The 19,106-nt window shown below is 37.6% G+C and overlaps 1 protein-coding gene across 1 annotated transcript in view; it reads right to left on the bottom strand.

Annotated features, from left to right (window-relative positions):
• Positions 1–1,977: 1,977 nt before the first annotated feature.
• The window catches only part of LOC124776482, a 117,491-nt gene continuing 100,362 nt past the window's right edge, over positions 1,978–19,106 (bottom strand). Inside the window, exons 9-10 of the mRNA XM_047251496.1 lie at positions 17,895–18,156; positions 1,978–3,273 (exon numbers count right to left, since the gene is read on the bottom strand). Of these exons, the coding sequence (XP_047107452.1) occupies positions 2,725–3,273; positions 17,895–18,156 (811 nt within the window). The 3' untranslated portion in view covers positions 1,978–2,724. The remainder of the gene's footprint in view (positions 3,274–17,894; positions 18,157–19,106) is intronic.

Below are 19,106 nucleotides of genomic sequence, written 5' to 3'. Positions count from 1 at the left end.
CTAGTGTTTATGAAATTAGAGGGTTATTTTGGAAGAGAGGGTCTAACTCCAAGCGATATACATCAAACATGCAAACTGACAAAAGAGACAACAAAAGACAAATGAACTGAAAACATACAACGATGAAGCATAAAATCATAATACTATTTGTAAATACACAGAGATAAAACATAAAATTGTAATAATATTCGTGACATAAACAAGAATGTGATAGAAGTAGTACTTATTCTGCTTTTCAGCAACATTGTGAGCAACGCTTCATTCGTACAGGCAGTGGGATGCATGCCTTTCTAAACCAAATCCTGGATACACTCTCGAAATATCTCTAAGAACTATCAGCAGAGTACCACAATGAAGAGGTTTCCCTGTCAACTGTAACTTATGGAAACAGAGGAACTGAAAAATGTGTAATTCATTCCTGTTGCTGGGTCTGCCCTCTCTTTTAATAGATGATTCCAGTGACTTCCACAATTGCTCTATGTTTTGAGTATGCAGTGATGGATCATCAAAAGATACAGCTCTACCAAGTGGTTCATCAACTCATGATCAATGCCTTCTCTCTTCAAACCTTGGTTGAGTTTCCATGCATCAGATATGACTAAACTTCCTCAATTCTTTTTTGATCCCTCCAAAAAACTAAAGGAGATCCACTTCGTTTTTCAGCTTCCTCCCTCTTCCATACTTATGAGACACGATATGTGACTTGTCGATTTCCTCTCCCCTATTCTCACATCTGATGGGGATACTTTTGTTTGTCACTACCACATAGCATACCTTCCAATAGAAACCACAATAATCACACACAGTCTTGAATGAGACCTTATTTTCTGATGCTGTGGCTTATAGTGTATTATCTTTTAGCCAGCAAGACACAATGACGACTCTGGTCAATGCCCAAATTACAGCTATCAAACCAAGTGTTCTTTTTAATCGCAGTCCTTTTTCTGCATTTGGTGCAATATAACTCCAACGGAAATTGAACACTGGCAGTTTTCTTGTATAGTTTCACACGGCTTTCACTGCAATCTAGTATAGTTTGTCACAGCTTTCACTGCAACGCTCGACCCAGTTTTTGGGCTCTTGATTTGGCAACAACACATCTATGCTAAACAAATTTTTAAATAAATACCACCATGTAAGAATATCCGAACTCAAAATTGTAGCACATTCACTCACTGTTACTGATAAAACAAAACAACACCCGAGCTTGCTGCTGTGAGTATCACGTTCGTCTATTGTTGTGTCCTTTGTCAATTTGCGCATTTGATACATATTGTTCGCAGCAATGCCCTGACATCAATTCCCAATGATTCTTGCAAATTACCAAGTAAGGTTCACTGTAGGTGGCCTTCCTCTTAAAAAAATCAATAAGTAGTACACATGATCAACTAGGAACTACTTAACCAATGACATTAACACAGAGAAATTGAGGACAGTACAACAAACTGCAACATAGCATTCAACAATGGTTATTTCCAGACTACTAAACACAATATTATTGGACTGCGTTGACCAGACACAAAACACTAGGTGACCGAAGTTTTCCTACTTCTATCAATTCAGAACTAGAAATCAAAAAGCAAAGAAAATACAGATGCAACATACAATCACAGGTAATAGTTAATGGAGGAAAGAGAGAAAACATGCTGTCCATATGTCTTTACATGCTGGTAAAAACATCCTTATTTGAAAGTTCAAAATCTGAGGCTACTGTTGCTCCCTCTCTGCATAATAGCTTTGTTAAACAAAACTATAAGAGGAATCAAAGTAATATACAGTGTGTTCCTGAATGTTGTTCTTGCTCATGTGTTTCTTTATTTCTCTGAAACACAAATGTTGGTGAGATACGTGCCATCTTCAATTTGAAAATAGGTAACACACAATTCTACATGTCATTTCAAAAGAAACATTCCACCATTCTTTGGAAACTTTTTGAGGTAATCACAGACAACACTGAAAGATTTAATCAACAGAGTGTAACTGTTAATTTCCTTTATTCATCCTAAAACATATTTTACACAGTTCTTTTATCACAGTTCCAAGCATAACTAATTCCATTTTTCAAAACCCTCAAGAAATGAGTTCCAACTATGTACAATAATATTTATTCAAGGAACTCATTTTCTGACAACTCACTGTACACCTAGTCTCATGGTAAGTCTCTAGCAAAATATGTGCAGAGTCAATATCTGCTTAAAAATCACTAATATACAAATACATATTGTAAATGTTACATTTCACATCAATACTTTCATTATACTCAGTGACTCATTACTTCCCGAGGTATGCAAGCAAAAACATACTGAAATGTTAAAAATAAATGCATAATAATGAAGTTTGTTATTTTAACATGATTGGTATTTTTTGCAATTTTTTTCTCATCTATTTCATAAAAAAACCATGAAATATTGACAATTTTTCATTAATTATTTTATGGAAATGAAAAATATGTATCTTCAGTTACAATTAACAGCCAATAAACTATAATAGAATATATAAAAAGTCAAAAACATTTAAAATATTTTCTTCAGTTATGATAGTGATCCAACATGTTTGTTTCTCATACAAAAATATTTACATCAACCATTAATAAAATACTTTACAATGGACTGCACATCTCAATCATTTCTTTTTGTTTTTTATGTTCTGTATTTTGCAAAACTGCACAGTTTAATTAAAATAAATGAATTGGCACACAATATCACATACACAGACTGCGTTCTATCAGTAACAATCAATAGCATTGTATTCTTTAGCTTCATTTGAAGCTAGTATATCATCAAGTAAAGAACCAAAGTCATCAGAGTAATATTCAAGCCAACGATTCTTTTCTTGAATCATTTTCTGAATGTTGAGTGTTCCAAGAGCGTGAAGAAAATCTTCTGGACTTACACTGCTGCATATTGTTGTCACACGATGATCAAATGGATGTGGAACACTCAATTTGCTTCTGTATACATCCTGCAGAAGTTTCATATCTGATTGTTGGACTATAGAATTTATGACACTAGCAGAGGTTTCTGTTTGGCGCTTTTGTGGAGTAGTAGGAATAGAGTCAACCTCACTGTTGCTGGCAAAACGTGGTCCTTGCACTCTGCTAGCAGGCATGTCAGGAAATCTTTCAGTGCAACTGGACATCACCAAGTCTGGAAGATGCTTTGCAGCTGGTGACAGCAAATCATGTTCTGATAATGATTTTGAAATTGATGTTATAACAGATGCTGCTTTGCACACAACACGCATATTACAGTCTTGAATCAACACAAGAAGAACCTGAAATCAAATAGCAGTATTTCACACACCAATACCACTTGAAAATACATAATTTTAAATCAGTGATATATTTTGAGTAGTACCTTTCTTTCTGAATTGTCTAAGCTTGCATTCATTCATTCATTCATTCATTCATTCATTCATTCATTCATTCATTCATCTCGTTCCCATTAAGCAAAGAACCCTACATATCATGGAACGAGTCAAGGTAAATGTTAATAAAAGAAAGCAATTTGTAGTAAAGTAATCTGTAGACTTCATTAACAATGAGCATTTTTATTGGCACAGCATTGTTTACAATACATTGCTACATGCCGAAAAGCTAAATCTTCAAGCTTTGAATCTAAATAATCAGATAATATGTAGAAGGTGTTTATAATGAGGTTTTTATAATTTTCTTTTGACTTGATAGAGAATCCCAACTTTTTGCTTTATGTTAGATGAGAGCTTGTTGAATACCTATACATACAAGCACATAACTCTGCACTGAAATGTAGGCATGGAGGCCACAGTCTGCATGAAAATTACTTTTTTGTTGTGTTTGTGCATATTTCAGTTCATCTGAAACTCTTTTATATTATCCGAAAAACAAGCCATTAAAGAATAAATGTACTGGGAGGAGTCGACGAAGTTGTAGATATCTTGTAATGACTGTTTTAAATATTTACAAAAAATCTTACTTTAATGAAAAGAGAAGTTTTACTTTAGTTAGTCCCATACCTCTTTCAATCATAGGATCTGTACACTGATTCTGAAGGCAAACAACACCATATTACACGAAATAACAAGAAATGAGGAAACACTTAAACAGGTAATTATAATACTAAGACTTGGAAAACTGAGAAAATTCTGTACAGAAGGCCAATAACTAGAGACCATCACTTTCACCTCATAAACCACTAATAAGTGTGAGGGTACTGTGTTCTCAAGATGCCTAAGAATTCAGTGATAAAGTTGTGAGTGCATTAAACGGTAGTAAATTGCAAAATTTGATTCTAAGCAGTCACAGTCAGCCTCATTTCATCAAACATAAAAAATTTACCACAACATTGCAAACTATTGTTGCATAACAACAACTGTTGAAAAGGAAAGCCCCTGAGTTTAGAAAATGATATTATATAAAACTTCCTGGCAGATTAAAACTGTGTGCGCGACTGAGACTCGAACTTGGGGCCTTTGCCTTTCGCGAGCAAGTGCTCTACCATCTGAGCTACCGAAGCACGACTCACGCCCGGTCTCACAGCTTTACTTCTGCCAGTATCTCGTCTCCTACCTTCCAAACTTTACAGAAGCTCCACTGCGAACCTTGCAGAACCAGCACTCCTGAAAGAAAGGATACTGCGGAGACATGGCTTAGCCACAGCCTGGAGGATGTTTCCAGAATGAGATTTTCACTCTGCAGCGGAGTGTGCGCTGATATGAAACTTCCTGGCAGATTAAAACTGTGTGCCCGACCGAGACTCGAACTCGGGACCTTTGCCTTTCGCGTGCAAGTGCTCTACCAGCTGAGCTACCGATACTGGCAGAAGTAAAGCTGTGAGACCGGGCGTGAGTCGTGCTTCGGTAGCTCAGATGGTAGGGCACTTGCCCGCGAAAGGCAAAGGTCCCGAGTTTGAGTCTCGGTCGGGCACACAGTTTTAATCTGCCAGGAAGTTTCATATCAGCGCACATTCCGCTGCAGAGTGAAAATCTCATTCTGGAAACATCCCCCAGGTTGTGGCTAAGCCATGTCTCCGCAGTATCCTTTCTTTCAGGAGTGCTGGTTCTGCAAGGTTCGCAGGAGAGCTTCTGTAAAGTTTGGAAGGTATGAGATGACGAGATACTGGCAGAAGTAAAGCTGTGAGACCGGGCATGAGTCGTGCTTCAGTAGCTCAGATGGTAGAGCACTTGCCCGCGAAAGGCAAAGGTCCCGAGTTCGAGTCTCGGTCGGGCACACAGTTTTAATCTGCCAGGAAGTTTCATATCAGCGCACACTCCGCTGCAGAGTAAAAATCTCATTCTGATATTATATAGTTTATCTAAAAACAAAGATGATGTGACTTAACAAACAAAAGTGCTGGCAGGTCGATAGACACACAAACAAACACAAACATACACACAAAATTCGAGCTATCGCAACCTAAGGTTGCTTCATCAGGAAAGAGGGAAGGAGAGGGTAAGACGAAAGGATGTGGGTTTTAAGGGAGAGGGTAAGGAGTCATTCCAATCCCGGGAGAGAATGACTTACCTTAGGGGGAAAAAAGGACAGGTATACACTCGCACACACACACATATCCATCCGCACATACACAGACACAAGCAGACAAGATGGATACAATGACAACACTGTAGGCTATAGCAGTTTCTAGAGGAAATGTTCTCTTCTGCTCAAGCTACACCATTCTGTACATGCTCATTACCTATTTGTTAACACTGTGCAGTCCAAAGGCAAAACCAGTATTTGAGGCCATTCAATCTAGAATTTGTTTTATGTCACATTTTGTCTATATGTAAAAGTGTGCATATAATGGCAGCAAAATCATGAAGTATTTCACTTTCTGACATGCTGGCTGTAACAATCTGCCCAAAAATATTTCCCTTTAGCCTATCTGCCAACCTTCAGAAGAGGCTGTCAGAAATCAAATAACAAATATGGAGGGGGTCTGTGGGCCCTCCACAGAAAATTTTAAAAATTCGAAGCCTGATTTGGGCCAATAAACATTATATTTCATACACTTACCGATCCTAATTAAAGAAGAATTTCCAAGGAAAACAATGAAAAATTCAGGTCAAGTGAAAAAGGTTAAAAATTAGTTCCACTTTCCTTCTTACTATGATTGAAATGATAAGTAAATCCACGACTACCACCACTTGGAACAACTAAAGGAGCTTCCACCTTATTATTTTTTCAGTTTCACTCCATAGACCATTCATACTGTTTAATTATGCATTATCATTTCCATCACACTTGTCCTTATGGAAACTGATAAAATAAAAAACCCTTAGTGGCTAACACTACATACACCGTGCTTTTGAATTCTAAAAAGATGAATAAGTCCAACAAGCACAGGTAATGTCACAAAATTATCAACAGTTTCATTCAGTAATAATTCACTCCTGGCACAATTTTTAAAAAATTAAAGGAGATGGCCGTTATTATAACAGTATCAGCATCATGTGTATGATTAAGTAAGGATAAATAGATGAACTGCACATTTTGTGACATTACCTAGTTAGAAAACCCACAACAGCTTACAGAAGAATGCCTTGAACCTTGTGAAGTTACTTGGTTTGAAAGCGGTTTTATTCCTATCCTTAAGTTGACACTTGAAGAATCAAAAATTTTTGTCGTCACTCAGCATAACGGTCTTAGTTAAGTCTTGGCCACAAAATAATTCGCATACAGGTTTACTGCATGCCCAGGAATGAAATCATTACAATCATTACAATCTATACAATATTTTAGTAGCATTTGATAAGTGAAATATAAACAGTACCATTTTTGAATTTTTTAAAACAAACTGTGAAATACCTATTTCTAAGTTCCTTAACTCTGTTACTATTGTGATGAATCTGTAACAATTACAGACCATCTGTAACAGTTGGCTGCCATGCATTATAGTACTCGGAGGGCAGGCTACTTATGAATATCTTGCACTTCTGAACTCGCTGGGATCTTATTCAATACAGACGGCACAAGTCAAATGCTGTCAACTGCCAGCCACCACCCAAGTGACCTTTGTGTGTCTCAGCAACCTGTCTTCTACAAACTGCACCTGCTGCTCTCATTGCTTTGGCAGCCTGGTATAACCATATCAGACACCTATGGTCACTTCTACAAAGTTTTAAACTGTATGTCCCAAGATAAGCCTATAGTCTAAATCTCTGGTATTTTCATATTAACTTACGAAGGTGTGTAGCTAATGGCAAAATAAAACCCTGTATTTTGTCCTTTGAATCAAGGGTGTACCCAGCGAGGGGCATGGGGGGCAGCTTCTTACACTCCTCCTCCCAGAAAACGTCTGAACTCATTCCCCCAGACTTGGGCGTTGTTTTTAAACCATCGGCACATGGATGTCAGCACAGGGAAGTTTATGGAAATAACAAATTTTGGCAATAAGCAATCCGCTCTGCTACTGGAGGGCACTCTGACGTCACCATGACCATCATAATTTCTCACAGCTTTTTTAAATATAACATGCTTCCCTGCTGCAAAAATATTAATTTTAAAAGTGTTTCATTTTCTAAGATAGGCTTATTCCCCGTACATTTGTAACAGATCAAATGACATATATATTTTGTCACTGGTCCATTTTTTTAATTCAAACCATTGACTTAAAAATTCAAGAACTTGGAACACAATCTATTGAAATACATTAACACAAGGAATTAAATGTTGCGTACTACTACCTACAAAAAACAATTCAAGTCTACCTTCTTGCCAGTGACGCTCTCATGCAGTGTGATAAATATTCCAAACTTCGGCAATATCAGCCTTGTAATGCTGCAAAATAATCGTAGACATGTGGAAGGAACAAGAAACATCAACCAGTTCCACCTAAAACATGTATTCTGCCTTTAATTGGTTTCAGTTATTTTATATATCTGTTGTCAAACAACAATACTGCATGTCATAATCGAGGACTGTATGTTATAACATCAAAGTACATTTACAGTTGACGATATTTTGAGAGAGGGACACATGCACATTAGTAAAGGAGCTACGCTGCACAGTTATGACCCGAACTGAAGTTCTCTACAGCACTTTTATTTTCTCAAATTTTTATTCAGTTATTCCCTATTAGCAGGATAAAACTACCATGTTGTTCTTTTTTGAGGTGAGTTGCTTTTCTTACTTGTTTTTGGTGACGGCATGAAGGATGAACGTTCGCATTCTGCTGGAATTTTTATTATTTTTCGATGGATACTGGGGAACCACACTGTAGGTGTTGTACACAAGCTACTAAAGATACTCCTTTTTCAGAATAAATTGCTGCATCTATGCACACGAACAAACTTTAATTCAAAGCCAGTTTTCTGATGGTTCGAGCACTACTGCATGGCAAAGTACTTATGGAATGTATCTATCTGAAACACTCTTTCATACAATAATGTTATTGATTATGATTAATGAAAGTTTCTTACTTAACCAGGCTCTTGGAAACGATAGGAGCAAATATGACCATTTGCTGCATTCAGATTGTCTTTTCTACACAATCCCAACAACAAAACTCCTCCCAACCTTGCATGCTACTAGGGAAATATGAAGTAAAATTTCTGTTACAGCTTAGAAAGGCACAGCCTAGCACTGTGTATGACTCTACTATCACCTTTACATACAAATTATGCGATCCATTGAAGTATTTGAAACAATGGAAAACAAAGATGACAATGCTGGTAAACTCAGTATATCTTCTACATACAACAAGTGCATCAAGCATCCCACAATGACGTCATACAAACAACAATCAGAACACATTTCCATCTGCTGTGGGCAATGGGTTAATGCGTCCCCATGGACGGGGCCAAGAAAGACATGTGCACCACAACGGCATAAAAGAGCCAAAGTCTCGGCAGATAATTAGTTTTGGGAGACAGTCTTTTGAATATATCAGTTATCAAGTTTGTGATTGTTTCAGGGAGTTATTGCAGTCATCAAACGGATATCAAGAATTTTTTTTTTTAGAAAAGATGAGCTTAGTTACATTACCTACTTCTTTGTTAATGTTTTTAAAAAGACTGGATAATTAACCAAGTTTTTTATGTGTAATTTAAACTAAAATGTTATTTTATTATACTGTACTCTGTGACACAACAGTAGAATCACTAATATTTTGATGTTCTGTATATAAATTGATGTAACATGCAATATAGCATGACTACTCTCCAAAGCACACTTAAGTGTCTGGCAGAGTGTTCATCGAATCACTTTCACACTATTTCTCTACCGTTCCACTTTCGACTAGCGTATGGGAAAAAAGAACACATGCTCTGATTCCTACTTTATTACGATGAACATTACTCTACATGTAGGTGGATGTCAACAAAATATTTTTGTATTTGTGCGAAAAATTTAAGAGACTAAAATTTCATAAAAGATCTAACCACAATGAAAACACCTCTGCTTTAATGGTTGACATGTCAACTCGTGTGTCATGCCTTTGACACTCACTCATAATAAAGAAAAAAGAACATTATCGGGAGAAGATTCTCAGAGCAAAAGTACATTCTCTAAGAGAGTTCTCAATTTTGTATGAATAAAATATCTGAAGCATATTCCCTGAGGATGGAATTCTTCTTCAGTACCTTACCTCCTTCTTGAGAAGGCTCTCTGTGCGTGTTGCCTATCGTATCTGGCACAGAACACACACATAATCTTGTATTTCATTAAACTCGTGCAAACAGGCAAAGTATTCAACGTGCAAGTATGGAACTGGCATCAATGTGTTCTACAGGGGCTGCACTACATTATGATTTTAGTTTTATGTGTGGCAACACATTATTAAGTTGAAACACAGGCAGTTTATGAAAATGCATTTTCTGACAAAGTTCCAGAATTTTTGGCATGTGGGAAATGTTTTTGATATTGAAGTTAGGTGAACAAATTATTGAACGAAAGCTTAAAAATACATCACATTTTCATCTACTCCAAAGCGGAAATCTGACAGAGCTTTCTAACAAGAGAGAATTTTTGTTAAATATGACTCATAATGCACATCAAGCACATAAGCTGTCATCCATACCAAAGCCATAAAAACAGTAGGAGACCATAGGCGCATCTGTGCTTGCTCGTCATCAGTGGGCCAAATGTCTTTACGCTAACACAGGAAAACAAAGGTATGGTTGAGCCAAAACAATGCAGCAGGTTCCCATACAAAGACCTGCAACGCATCTACAAAAGATAATGTTATGCATCTGGTGCAACGGCAATGGTGCGGTGTACTACAAATTGCTTCCCCAATGTGTAGCTATCACTGCTGACATTAACTGTCAAGAACTGAGACATCTTGCATCTGCAATCCTGGAATAATGACCAGGAAGACTGAGTGAAGTGATGCTACTCCACAATAATTCCCGCCTGAATTTTGCTACAGTAACAAAAAACACTACACAGTAGTTGGGTTGGGAAGTCATTCGATCCATCTTCTTCATCTTATCTTGTACCCTCAGATATTCATTATTTCCGCTCCCTATAAGACAACCTTGAACTTCCTTTCCAGATGAAAATGCACTCTGAACATGGCTCAACGAGTTCTTCACCTCAAAACGATGTGATTTCTACCGTCTTGGAATCGAAAAGTTACTCCTGTGTTGGTAGTCTATTGTCCATACTGAAGGAGAATATATTATTGATGACTGAGGTCTCTCTTATGTTTATCTGTGGTGTTAAATAAACTTACGGAAAATGCTACGAACTTATGCATTAACGCAGTAGCATTGTGTCTGTCACAACCTTTTAAAAAAGACACCCTAACTAACTAACTTAATGGACGTTGAGTAGCAGAGCCTATTGTCGTCAACACCAACTGAAGGAAATACACAATGACGCTGGTAACACATCCCAGAGTGCTAGCTGACCCATCAGCCACTGCTTGTATAGAGAATTAAAAACAGCGCTGACGGAATGCATCTCCGCACTGCGCACATGTTGAGCGCCATATGCTGTAGCATTATTGTTAGCGTTGAACAAAAAAAAAAAAAAAGAGTACAAAATGCCTGCTGGCATACGTCTGTCCACTCTTCCTTAATGGGTTTCCATGGCTAAATCGAATATAAGAATAAATGTTTAAACAAATAATTAAAGTAGTCTGGGGCCTCCAAAAGTACGGGGCCCCATTCTCATGGAGACCCACATCCTCCCCTCCCCCCACACTGCGGGGGCATTATTTGTGCCACAGAACTTGAGAATGTTTGCTAAATTTTCAACAATAAATGCATTCTCCACTTTATTCATGCGACCCACTGTCTCCCCTTTCGTGGTAATTCAAAATGAGCAGTCTTTATTTGAACTTTCTGGATGTCCTCCATCAGTCTATCTGATAAGGGTCCCACACCACAGAGCAATTGCTTATTGGAGGACAGACAAGCATAGTATATGCAGTCTCTTTAGTAGAGCTGTTGCATCTTCTAATTGTTCTGCCAATAAATTGCGGTCTTTGGTATATTTCACATTATCCATGTGATCATTCCAATTTAAGTTGCTCAAAGTTGTAATTCCTGGGTATTTAGTTGAGCTGGCAGCTTTTAGACTTGTGCGATTTGAAGTGTAACCGTAACTTAACAGATTCCTTTTAATACTCATGATGACCTCACACTTTTCATTGTTCAGGACCAACTGCCACTTTTCACACTGTACAGGTATTTTATTTAAATTATTTTGCAATTGGTTTTGATCTTCTGACAAGGATCGTATAATACAATCTAAGATGGCTGCTCAGATTGTCATTTAATAGTTTAGGAACATTAGAGGGCTTATAACACTTTCTTCAGAAATTGATGCTTTTTATACTGGAACAACTCTACTGAATATTGCAACAAATAACATGTAATGAAATGTGCTTAAAATGTACTGAGAGAGTTAAAACACTAAATTACTTTAGTTCCACAAATAAACTGATTATTGCCTGAATTACAAATCCTATCTTATTTGTGCCAAATTTATCCAATCAACCACAGCAGTTTAAATGACAAGGATAAATTAAAAAGTTCACAAACTTATAATAATAATTTCTTATGGCTCAGGGACTGGTGGAAGAAATACTCTAGTTACTTCGCACTTGAAAGTTATTATATTTCCGATAAATCTGTCTGTCTTCCATTTATATTAGCTCTATTTTCATTCTATGGCTAAATATTAGGAAACAAAATTACATTTATCTATATTGTAGGGTCTACTGCTCATTAAACGAAAAGGAGTCGAAATAGTGGCAGTGGAAGCGATGACGATCATAACAAAAGTGAAGTGTCGTGCTCAACACCTAAAGCTGATACTGAGCAACAATCAGATTCAACAGCAATACCTGTAACTGTATCAGACCCTGTCCATAATTCTCAGTCAGCATCCCAAGTAGAATGAGATTTTCACTAGGCAGCGGATTGTGCACTGATATGAAACTTCCTGGCAAATTAAAATTGTGTGCCGGACCGAGACTCGAACTCGGGACCTTTGCCTTTCATGGGCACTCCTCTGCAAAGTGAAAATCTCATTCTGTCTCCTTCTGAAAACATCCCCCAGGCTGCGGGTCAGCCATGTCTCCACAATATCCTTTCTTCCAGGAGTGCTAGTTCTGCAAGGTTCGCAGGAGAGCTTCTGTGAAGCTTGGAAGGTAGGAGATGAGATACTGGCGGAAGCAAAGCTGTGACGACAGGGCATGAGTCATGCTTGGGTAGCTCAGATGGTAGAGCACTTGCCCGCGAAAGGCAAAGGCCCCAAGTTCAAGTCTCGGTCTGGCACACAGTTTTAATCTGCAAGGAAGTTTCAGCATCCCAAGTAGCTTGTATGTTCAAAGACAATTTGGAAATTGCAATTAAAATTGACTGCAATGAAAATTATCTGGGTTGTTATATTGGGCTAATTACTCAGATGAGAGTGGAAAAGAAGGAAGAGCTCTTGCTAAATCCTTGGACCCCCTCAAGGAATTATGATTTTGAAAGTGATGCAAGCCATTTGCAAAGATTTAATCTTGCTTGGTTAGAACAATATGCATCGTGGCTCGTATATTCCAAGCTACTAAAAAATTCCCTACAGAAGCACTGTGTTTTATTTCCTGTTACTGGCACTGTTAGAGGCATTTTGGGATCATCTGTCATTAGACCATTCACAAAATTCAAGAATAAGCATGAAGACTGTCAGACAAATGTTAAAACCCAGCTTCACCTAAGAGCATGAGCTGCAGCAAATCTTTTCTTGAACAAGTACCTGTAGATGTCCAACTGCATAATGTGCATCAAAAAGTGATCAATGAAAACCAGCAGATATTATCATCAATTCCTTCTTGTATGATTTTTTATGGTACACATGATATGCCTCTTGAATTTAAGAATCTATTCTGGCGACGACAAGTTGAGGAGTCATCCGGAAAATTATTGCTGCAATGCTATTTACACTCACTAGAAATACAAAATGAACTAATAAATTTGTATAATGCTGTTATTAGGGAGAATATAGTCACTGACATTATGAAAGCAATGTTTTATGCGTTCTTGGCTGATGAAACAGCAGACATAGCTGGGAAGGAACAGTTATCAATAGGCGTGCGGTTCTAGCGTGAATGCAAAGTGAAAATCCAGGAAGAATTTGTAGGTTTTGTTGAAATAAAGTCACAAAATGCCTCATCAACCGTTGCCTCATCAACCGTCAAAGCAACTGACAGTTTCCTAATCTTCCAGTAGAAGATTGTGTAGGATTTGGCTTCGATGGCTGTTCAAAAAAGGCAGGTAGAGAGAGCAGTGTGCAAGCCATTTTAAGAAAGAAGTATTATCGAGCCTCATATGTTCGTGGTTCAAGACACATACTCAACTTTGTGGTGAATGATGCAAATGCAGTGCCGGAAATTAGAAATACTGTTGCTACTGTAAAAGACACTATAAACTTTTTTTTAGAGAATAAACTATACCACAGAAATATGCTCCAAATTTATCACGACTGTGTGAGATGAGATGGTCTGAAAAATATAAATCCATCAGACTATTTTCTCAACATTTTGCAGAGATTGTGAGAGCTCTAGAAAATTGTCCACGGAGGGACATTATGTGTATTAGTTGCATTCAGCCATTATAAAACTGGTGTTCCTCTTAGCTTTACAAACAATAGCCAAATCTTCAGCAGTTTTAGAACCAGTGGCTAATGTCCTGAAATCTAAGTTTATAGACATGATCGCAGTGAGCGAAAACATCACAGGAATCCTTGATATTCTCAGTAATGACTGAAAGGAAGCAGACAGAACAACTAGCGAATTACTTGGAAAAGCACAAGCCACTGCAGAGGAAAGGGAAATAGAAATTGCTGTTTCACACTTTGCTTGTAACCAAAAATTCAGAAGCAATCTGCCTTCAGAAAGTGACAGCAAATACTGGCGACATTCGCTGGTAATACCGTACATTGAATCACTCATGTCATTATCAAATATTCAATTTTCACCAGAAAATACTCCAGCTATTGTTCTAAATAAGTTACAGCCCTTGAATATGAGCAAAACTAGTATAACAGAATTTCATAAACATGCCGAACTGTTCAAAAAAATTTGTAGTTTGGATGATATTGCCAGAGAACTGGACCTATGGTACAATTTATGGAGGAAAAAGAATATACCTGAAGCTAAATTAAAGGACACAGAAATCGTTGACCTGTTTAACGTGACCAATGTCTTTCTCCTTAGCATGAGAAAAGCACTACAAATTTTGAGCACTATTCCACACACAACAGTAACTGTGGAGTGATCACACTACATCATGCACAACAGTAACTGTGGAGCGATCCTTCAATACGCTTCAACGAGTAAAGATGAGGCTTAGGAGCACTATGGGAGAAAATCTTAATCAAAGTCCACTGCATGACTTGCAACCAAAGCAAGCCTTTTGACATCATAAGGTAAAAAAAGTTGTTAGCAATACAGTTATTTTCTCTGCCGTGCCACTGAATTCATTTCCTTTTGCAATTAAAGTAACAGTCACTAGAAAATTCTGTCATGTATCAAAATACTACAGCTGGATTGTTTGAATTCTGTGTCCATTCTAAGTTGTTCATAAAGTTATATCACAACAAAACGAAAATGATTAATGAAGCACAAATTCATGGTCTTCCCTACAATAGCTACAGGGAAAATTCTCTTCCAGGAAATGCATTGGTGCTGACCGCAAGTAAGTAGTCAGCATCTAATTCACTCAAGTAACTACATAGATTCACAGGAGTCCTGAAGCAACTAGGGATTCCCTGTACTCAGGAGTCACAGGAAACTGATCCATCTGCTTCAACCCAGTTACACCACTGATTTTAGCAATTTTATTCAGAACTTCTGATCATTAAAAACTTCCAAATTACATTATTTGGCCTTTAAAGTATTTGCTATCAGATGCTGACTGTGACATCATCCAAAGTCAGAATATAAGGTGTGATCAAAAAGTAATAGAAATTTTTATTTTTCTTAAAGAATCTTTATTTAATCATCAATATCAACTTTGTCCCCTTCAAAGTAATCCCCCCCCCCCCCTCACATACAATACACCTGCACCACCACTTTTTCTAAACTTGAAAGCACTTCTGCAATTCACTTTTTGATATGGTGTTCCGCTCCTTCAGCGATTCTGTTTCCATCCCACAAACGGTGGCAAAACGAAGTCCTTTCATGGTTCACTTCAGCCTCTGGAATAGAAAGTAGTCACAGGGGGGCCATGTCCAGAGGATACCGTGGCTGAGGCAACATAATAGTTTTGTCTTTTGGCAAAATATCAGGAACAAGCATTGAGGTGCGAGTGGGATCACTATCATGATGCAATTTCCACAAGTGATTTTGCCACAATTCTTGTCATTTTCTTCAGACTGCTTCACACAAACAGCTCGTAACTTCTAGGTAGTATTCCTTATTCACAATATGACCAACTGACAGGAACTCATGATGTGCTATCCTGTTGTAACTGAAGAAAACAGTGAGAAGACCCTTCCTTGTGATCAAACCTGTTGAATTTTTTTCAATTTTGGCTCTTCAGGCGTTTCCTTCAAGACAACTGGGCCTTAGTTTCGGTGTCGTAACTGTATACCAATGTTTTGTCACCTCTTATAACCTTCTTTAGAAGTTCTGGATTACTGATGACTTCACTCAGCAATTCGTAACCGATGTCTATGTGATGTCGTTTTTGGTCAAAATTCAACAATTTTGGAACAAACTTTGCTGCTCCATGTTTCACCCTCCCCCCCCCCCCTCCCCCCCCCTCCCAAGACACACACACAAACTTGGCATCAGCCAAAGGATATGAACTGTCAACAATAAACAAAATATTCCACACAGCTGAAAATGCAAACATGCATCATGAACATGTGTACCAACAAGTAAAAAACTGAAAATTGAATGTATAAATCCTGAGAAATTAAAAAAATCCCTTTACTTTTTGATCACGCATCATATGTTGAAATGATTTCACAGTTTTTGAAAACACATTAGAAACAGTAAGAATATATATCTACAAGGACTAATTGCAGCCACAGATCTCTACAAAGATATCCATTATAAATAAGTTTTGAAGTTCAAAATTTTGAATATTTTGTGATTTCCAATGGTAAATGTTTTGAAATGTGTAGAGCACCTTTCTAAGTTCCCACAGTGTATCACAGAAATGGGGCTTACATGTTTACCACTAATTAATCAAACCCAAAACTCCAAGATACATGCATGGAGCAAATCCATGGTCCATAAAATTCTTGGAAGTATTTAATTTGATAGTTCAGCACTTCAAGCCTTCTCCACTCAAAGAAACCCATTATAAATTCACTAGTGCTTAAAGAAGTCATTGCCATTGCATAAACTACATTAAAACCGTTCAGATAAGGTGTCTGTCTGAAACCAACCAGTGTTGAGTGGTGTCATTTATAGCAATAACAGGTAAAATGTAACTATCATCTAACAGTACACATTTAACTGAACATATATCTCATCTGCAGAAAGTGGTACTAAAAACATAGCTTATCTTCAAGCTATAAGTAGAATTTTACTGGTCTCACAATCAATCTTGCATCTAACACTTTACAACAGTACATACCCTGCAATGCTGGCACAAAATAATTATTATATGACGTAAGAAAATAGTAACACTGAAAATTGTCATCTGAAGTTACACAGCATTCACTTCTCTCTCTTTTTTTTTAAAAAAAAGGCTTCATTTGAAAACAAACAGTTCATGGCACTTTACATATCTGTTCCAATCACAATACATTTCATACTAGATAGAACTTTGCTTATACATATACTGAATTTTCCTTTTACAAAGAAAGAAATGAAGTATATGTAATCATTCCACATTGTGTGTATACTAGGGTGCTTATGAAGGAAGTGCCTCAAACATTAGAGTGAGCATGTTGACAGATGCTTCCCTTTAGAATTAGGAGTTTTCGGTATGTTTCTCTGCTTGTTCTTGAGGAAACTATTATAATGTACAGCAGAAAAGGTGCCCATAATTACAAATCAGTGCATAGTTTGCAGAGCAGAATGAAATAGCCAGAGCGTAATCAGAGTGATTCCTTATAAGGCAAACATTAACAATGCCACGACATGACTAGCATATTGTTCATTAATGCCAATTTCAGTGATGGCAGTTTTACAGTGTAATACAGTATCATTGAATGAGCAGTCATACCATTAAGAGTTGATGTCATATAGCTAACATTTTCAATTAGTTTCACAATTTCTGTAAGGTGAGCAGCTAGGTTGTAGTTTCGCATAATGTTCAGGTGCAATGACTCCAAGCTAACCCATAAATTAAGAGCAGAAAGTTGTTTGTGGGAGTCTCTTCTGCAGCAGTTGCCCCCCCCCACACCCCAACCCTCCCCTCCCCTCCAACAGTAACTGCAATTTAAATTGTGAAGCTCATTCACCAGAAGATTTTCACTTTTACTAGTGGAGCACTTTTTGAAGCTTAAGCTTACTACGTACCTGTAAACATCCAATTTGTGACAGTTCTGAGAGAACTTTTCTCAGGCGTGATTGTATTTCCTTTTCAGTCAATGTCACAATTTTACGATTCTCCTTTGAAAATGTGACACTAGGAAATGCACCATCAATCATGCCTTGATTTACCATTGCACGATCGATAACTTTTTCCCAAAAGGTAAGAGCATTTACTTGGACTTCCCAGTACAAATCACCAAGTGCAGCAGCAGACATTGTGCTGTACACAACAGGTAATATCTCTTTCCTAGAACACCACATTTAAAAATCAGAAAACAATTAGTATCTGCTACTTATTACAGAAATGTCCATATAGATGACCAAAATTATCATTAAAACACTGGACAGTATTTTTATATTAATTTAACTGATCTGACAATATAGAGAAATGAGACAGGCGTGAAGGAAAAAAGTACCATTTCTTAAAAACAAAACTCAATACTATTGAAAAACTGTGCTTACTGAGCACCAAACATTCTAATGCTTCCCTTTATAATAAACACCTACTATTATAATGTACCCCCCATGAACCATGGACCTTGCCGTTGGTGGGGAGGCTTGCGTGCCTCAGTGATACAGATGGCCGTACCGTAGGTGCAACCACAACTGAGGGGTATCTGTTGAGAGGCCAGACAAACATGTGGTTCCTGAAGAGGGGCAGCAACCTTTTCAGTAGTTGCAGGGTCAACAGTCTGGATGATTGACTGATCTGGCCTTGTAACAATAACCAAAACGGCCTTGCTGTTCTGGTACTGCGAACGGCTGAAAGCAAGGGGAAACTACAGCCGTAATTTTTCCCAAGGGCATGCAGCTTTACTGTATGGTTAAATGATGATGGCGTCCTCTTGGGTAAAATATTCCGGAAGTAAAATAGTCCCCCATTCGGATCTCCGGGCGGGGACTACTCAAGAGGACGTCGTTATCAGGAGAAAGAAAACTGGCGTTCTACGGATCGGAGCATGGAATGTCAGATCCCTTAAATCGGGCAGGTAGGTTAGAAAATTTAAAAAGGGAAATGGATAGGTTAAAGTTAGATATAGTGGGAATTAGTGAAGTTCGCTGGCAGGAGGAACAAGACTTTTGGTCAGGTGATTACAGGGTTATAAATACAAAATCAAATAGGGGTAATGCAGAAGTAGGTTTAATAATGAAAAAAAAATTGGAGTGCGGGTTAGCTACTACAAACAGCATAGTGAA

This window comes from Schistocerca piceifrons, chromosome 2 (assembly GCF_021461385.2).
Source record: "Schistocerca piceifrons isolate TAMUIC-IGC-003096 chromosome 2, iqSchPice1.1, whole genome shotgun sequence".
Classification (NCBI taxonomy): domain Eukaryota; kingdom Metazoa; phylum Arthropoda; class Insecta; order Orthoptera; family Acrididae; genus Schistocerca; species Schistocerca piceifrons.
This window is presented reverse-complemented; position numbering and strand designations above follow the sequence as displayed.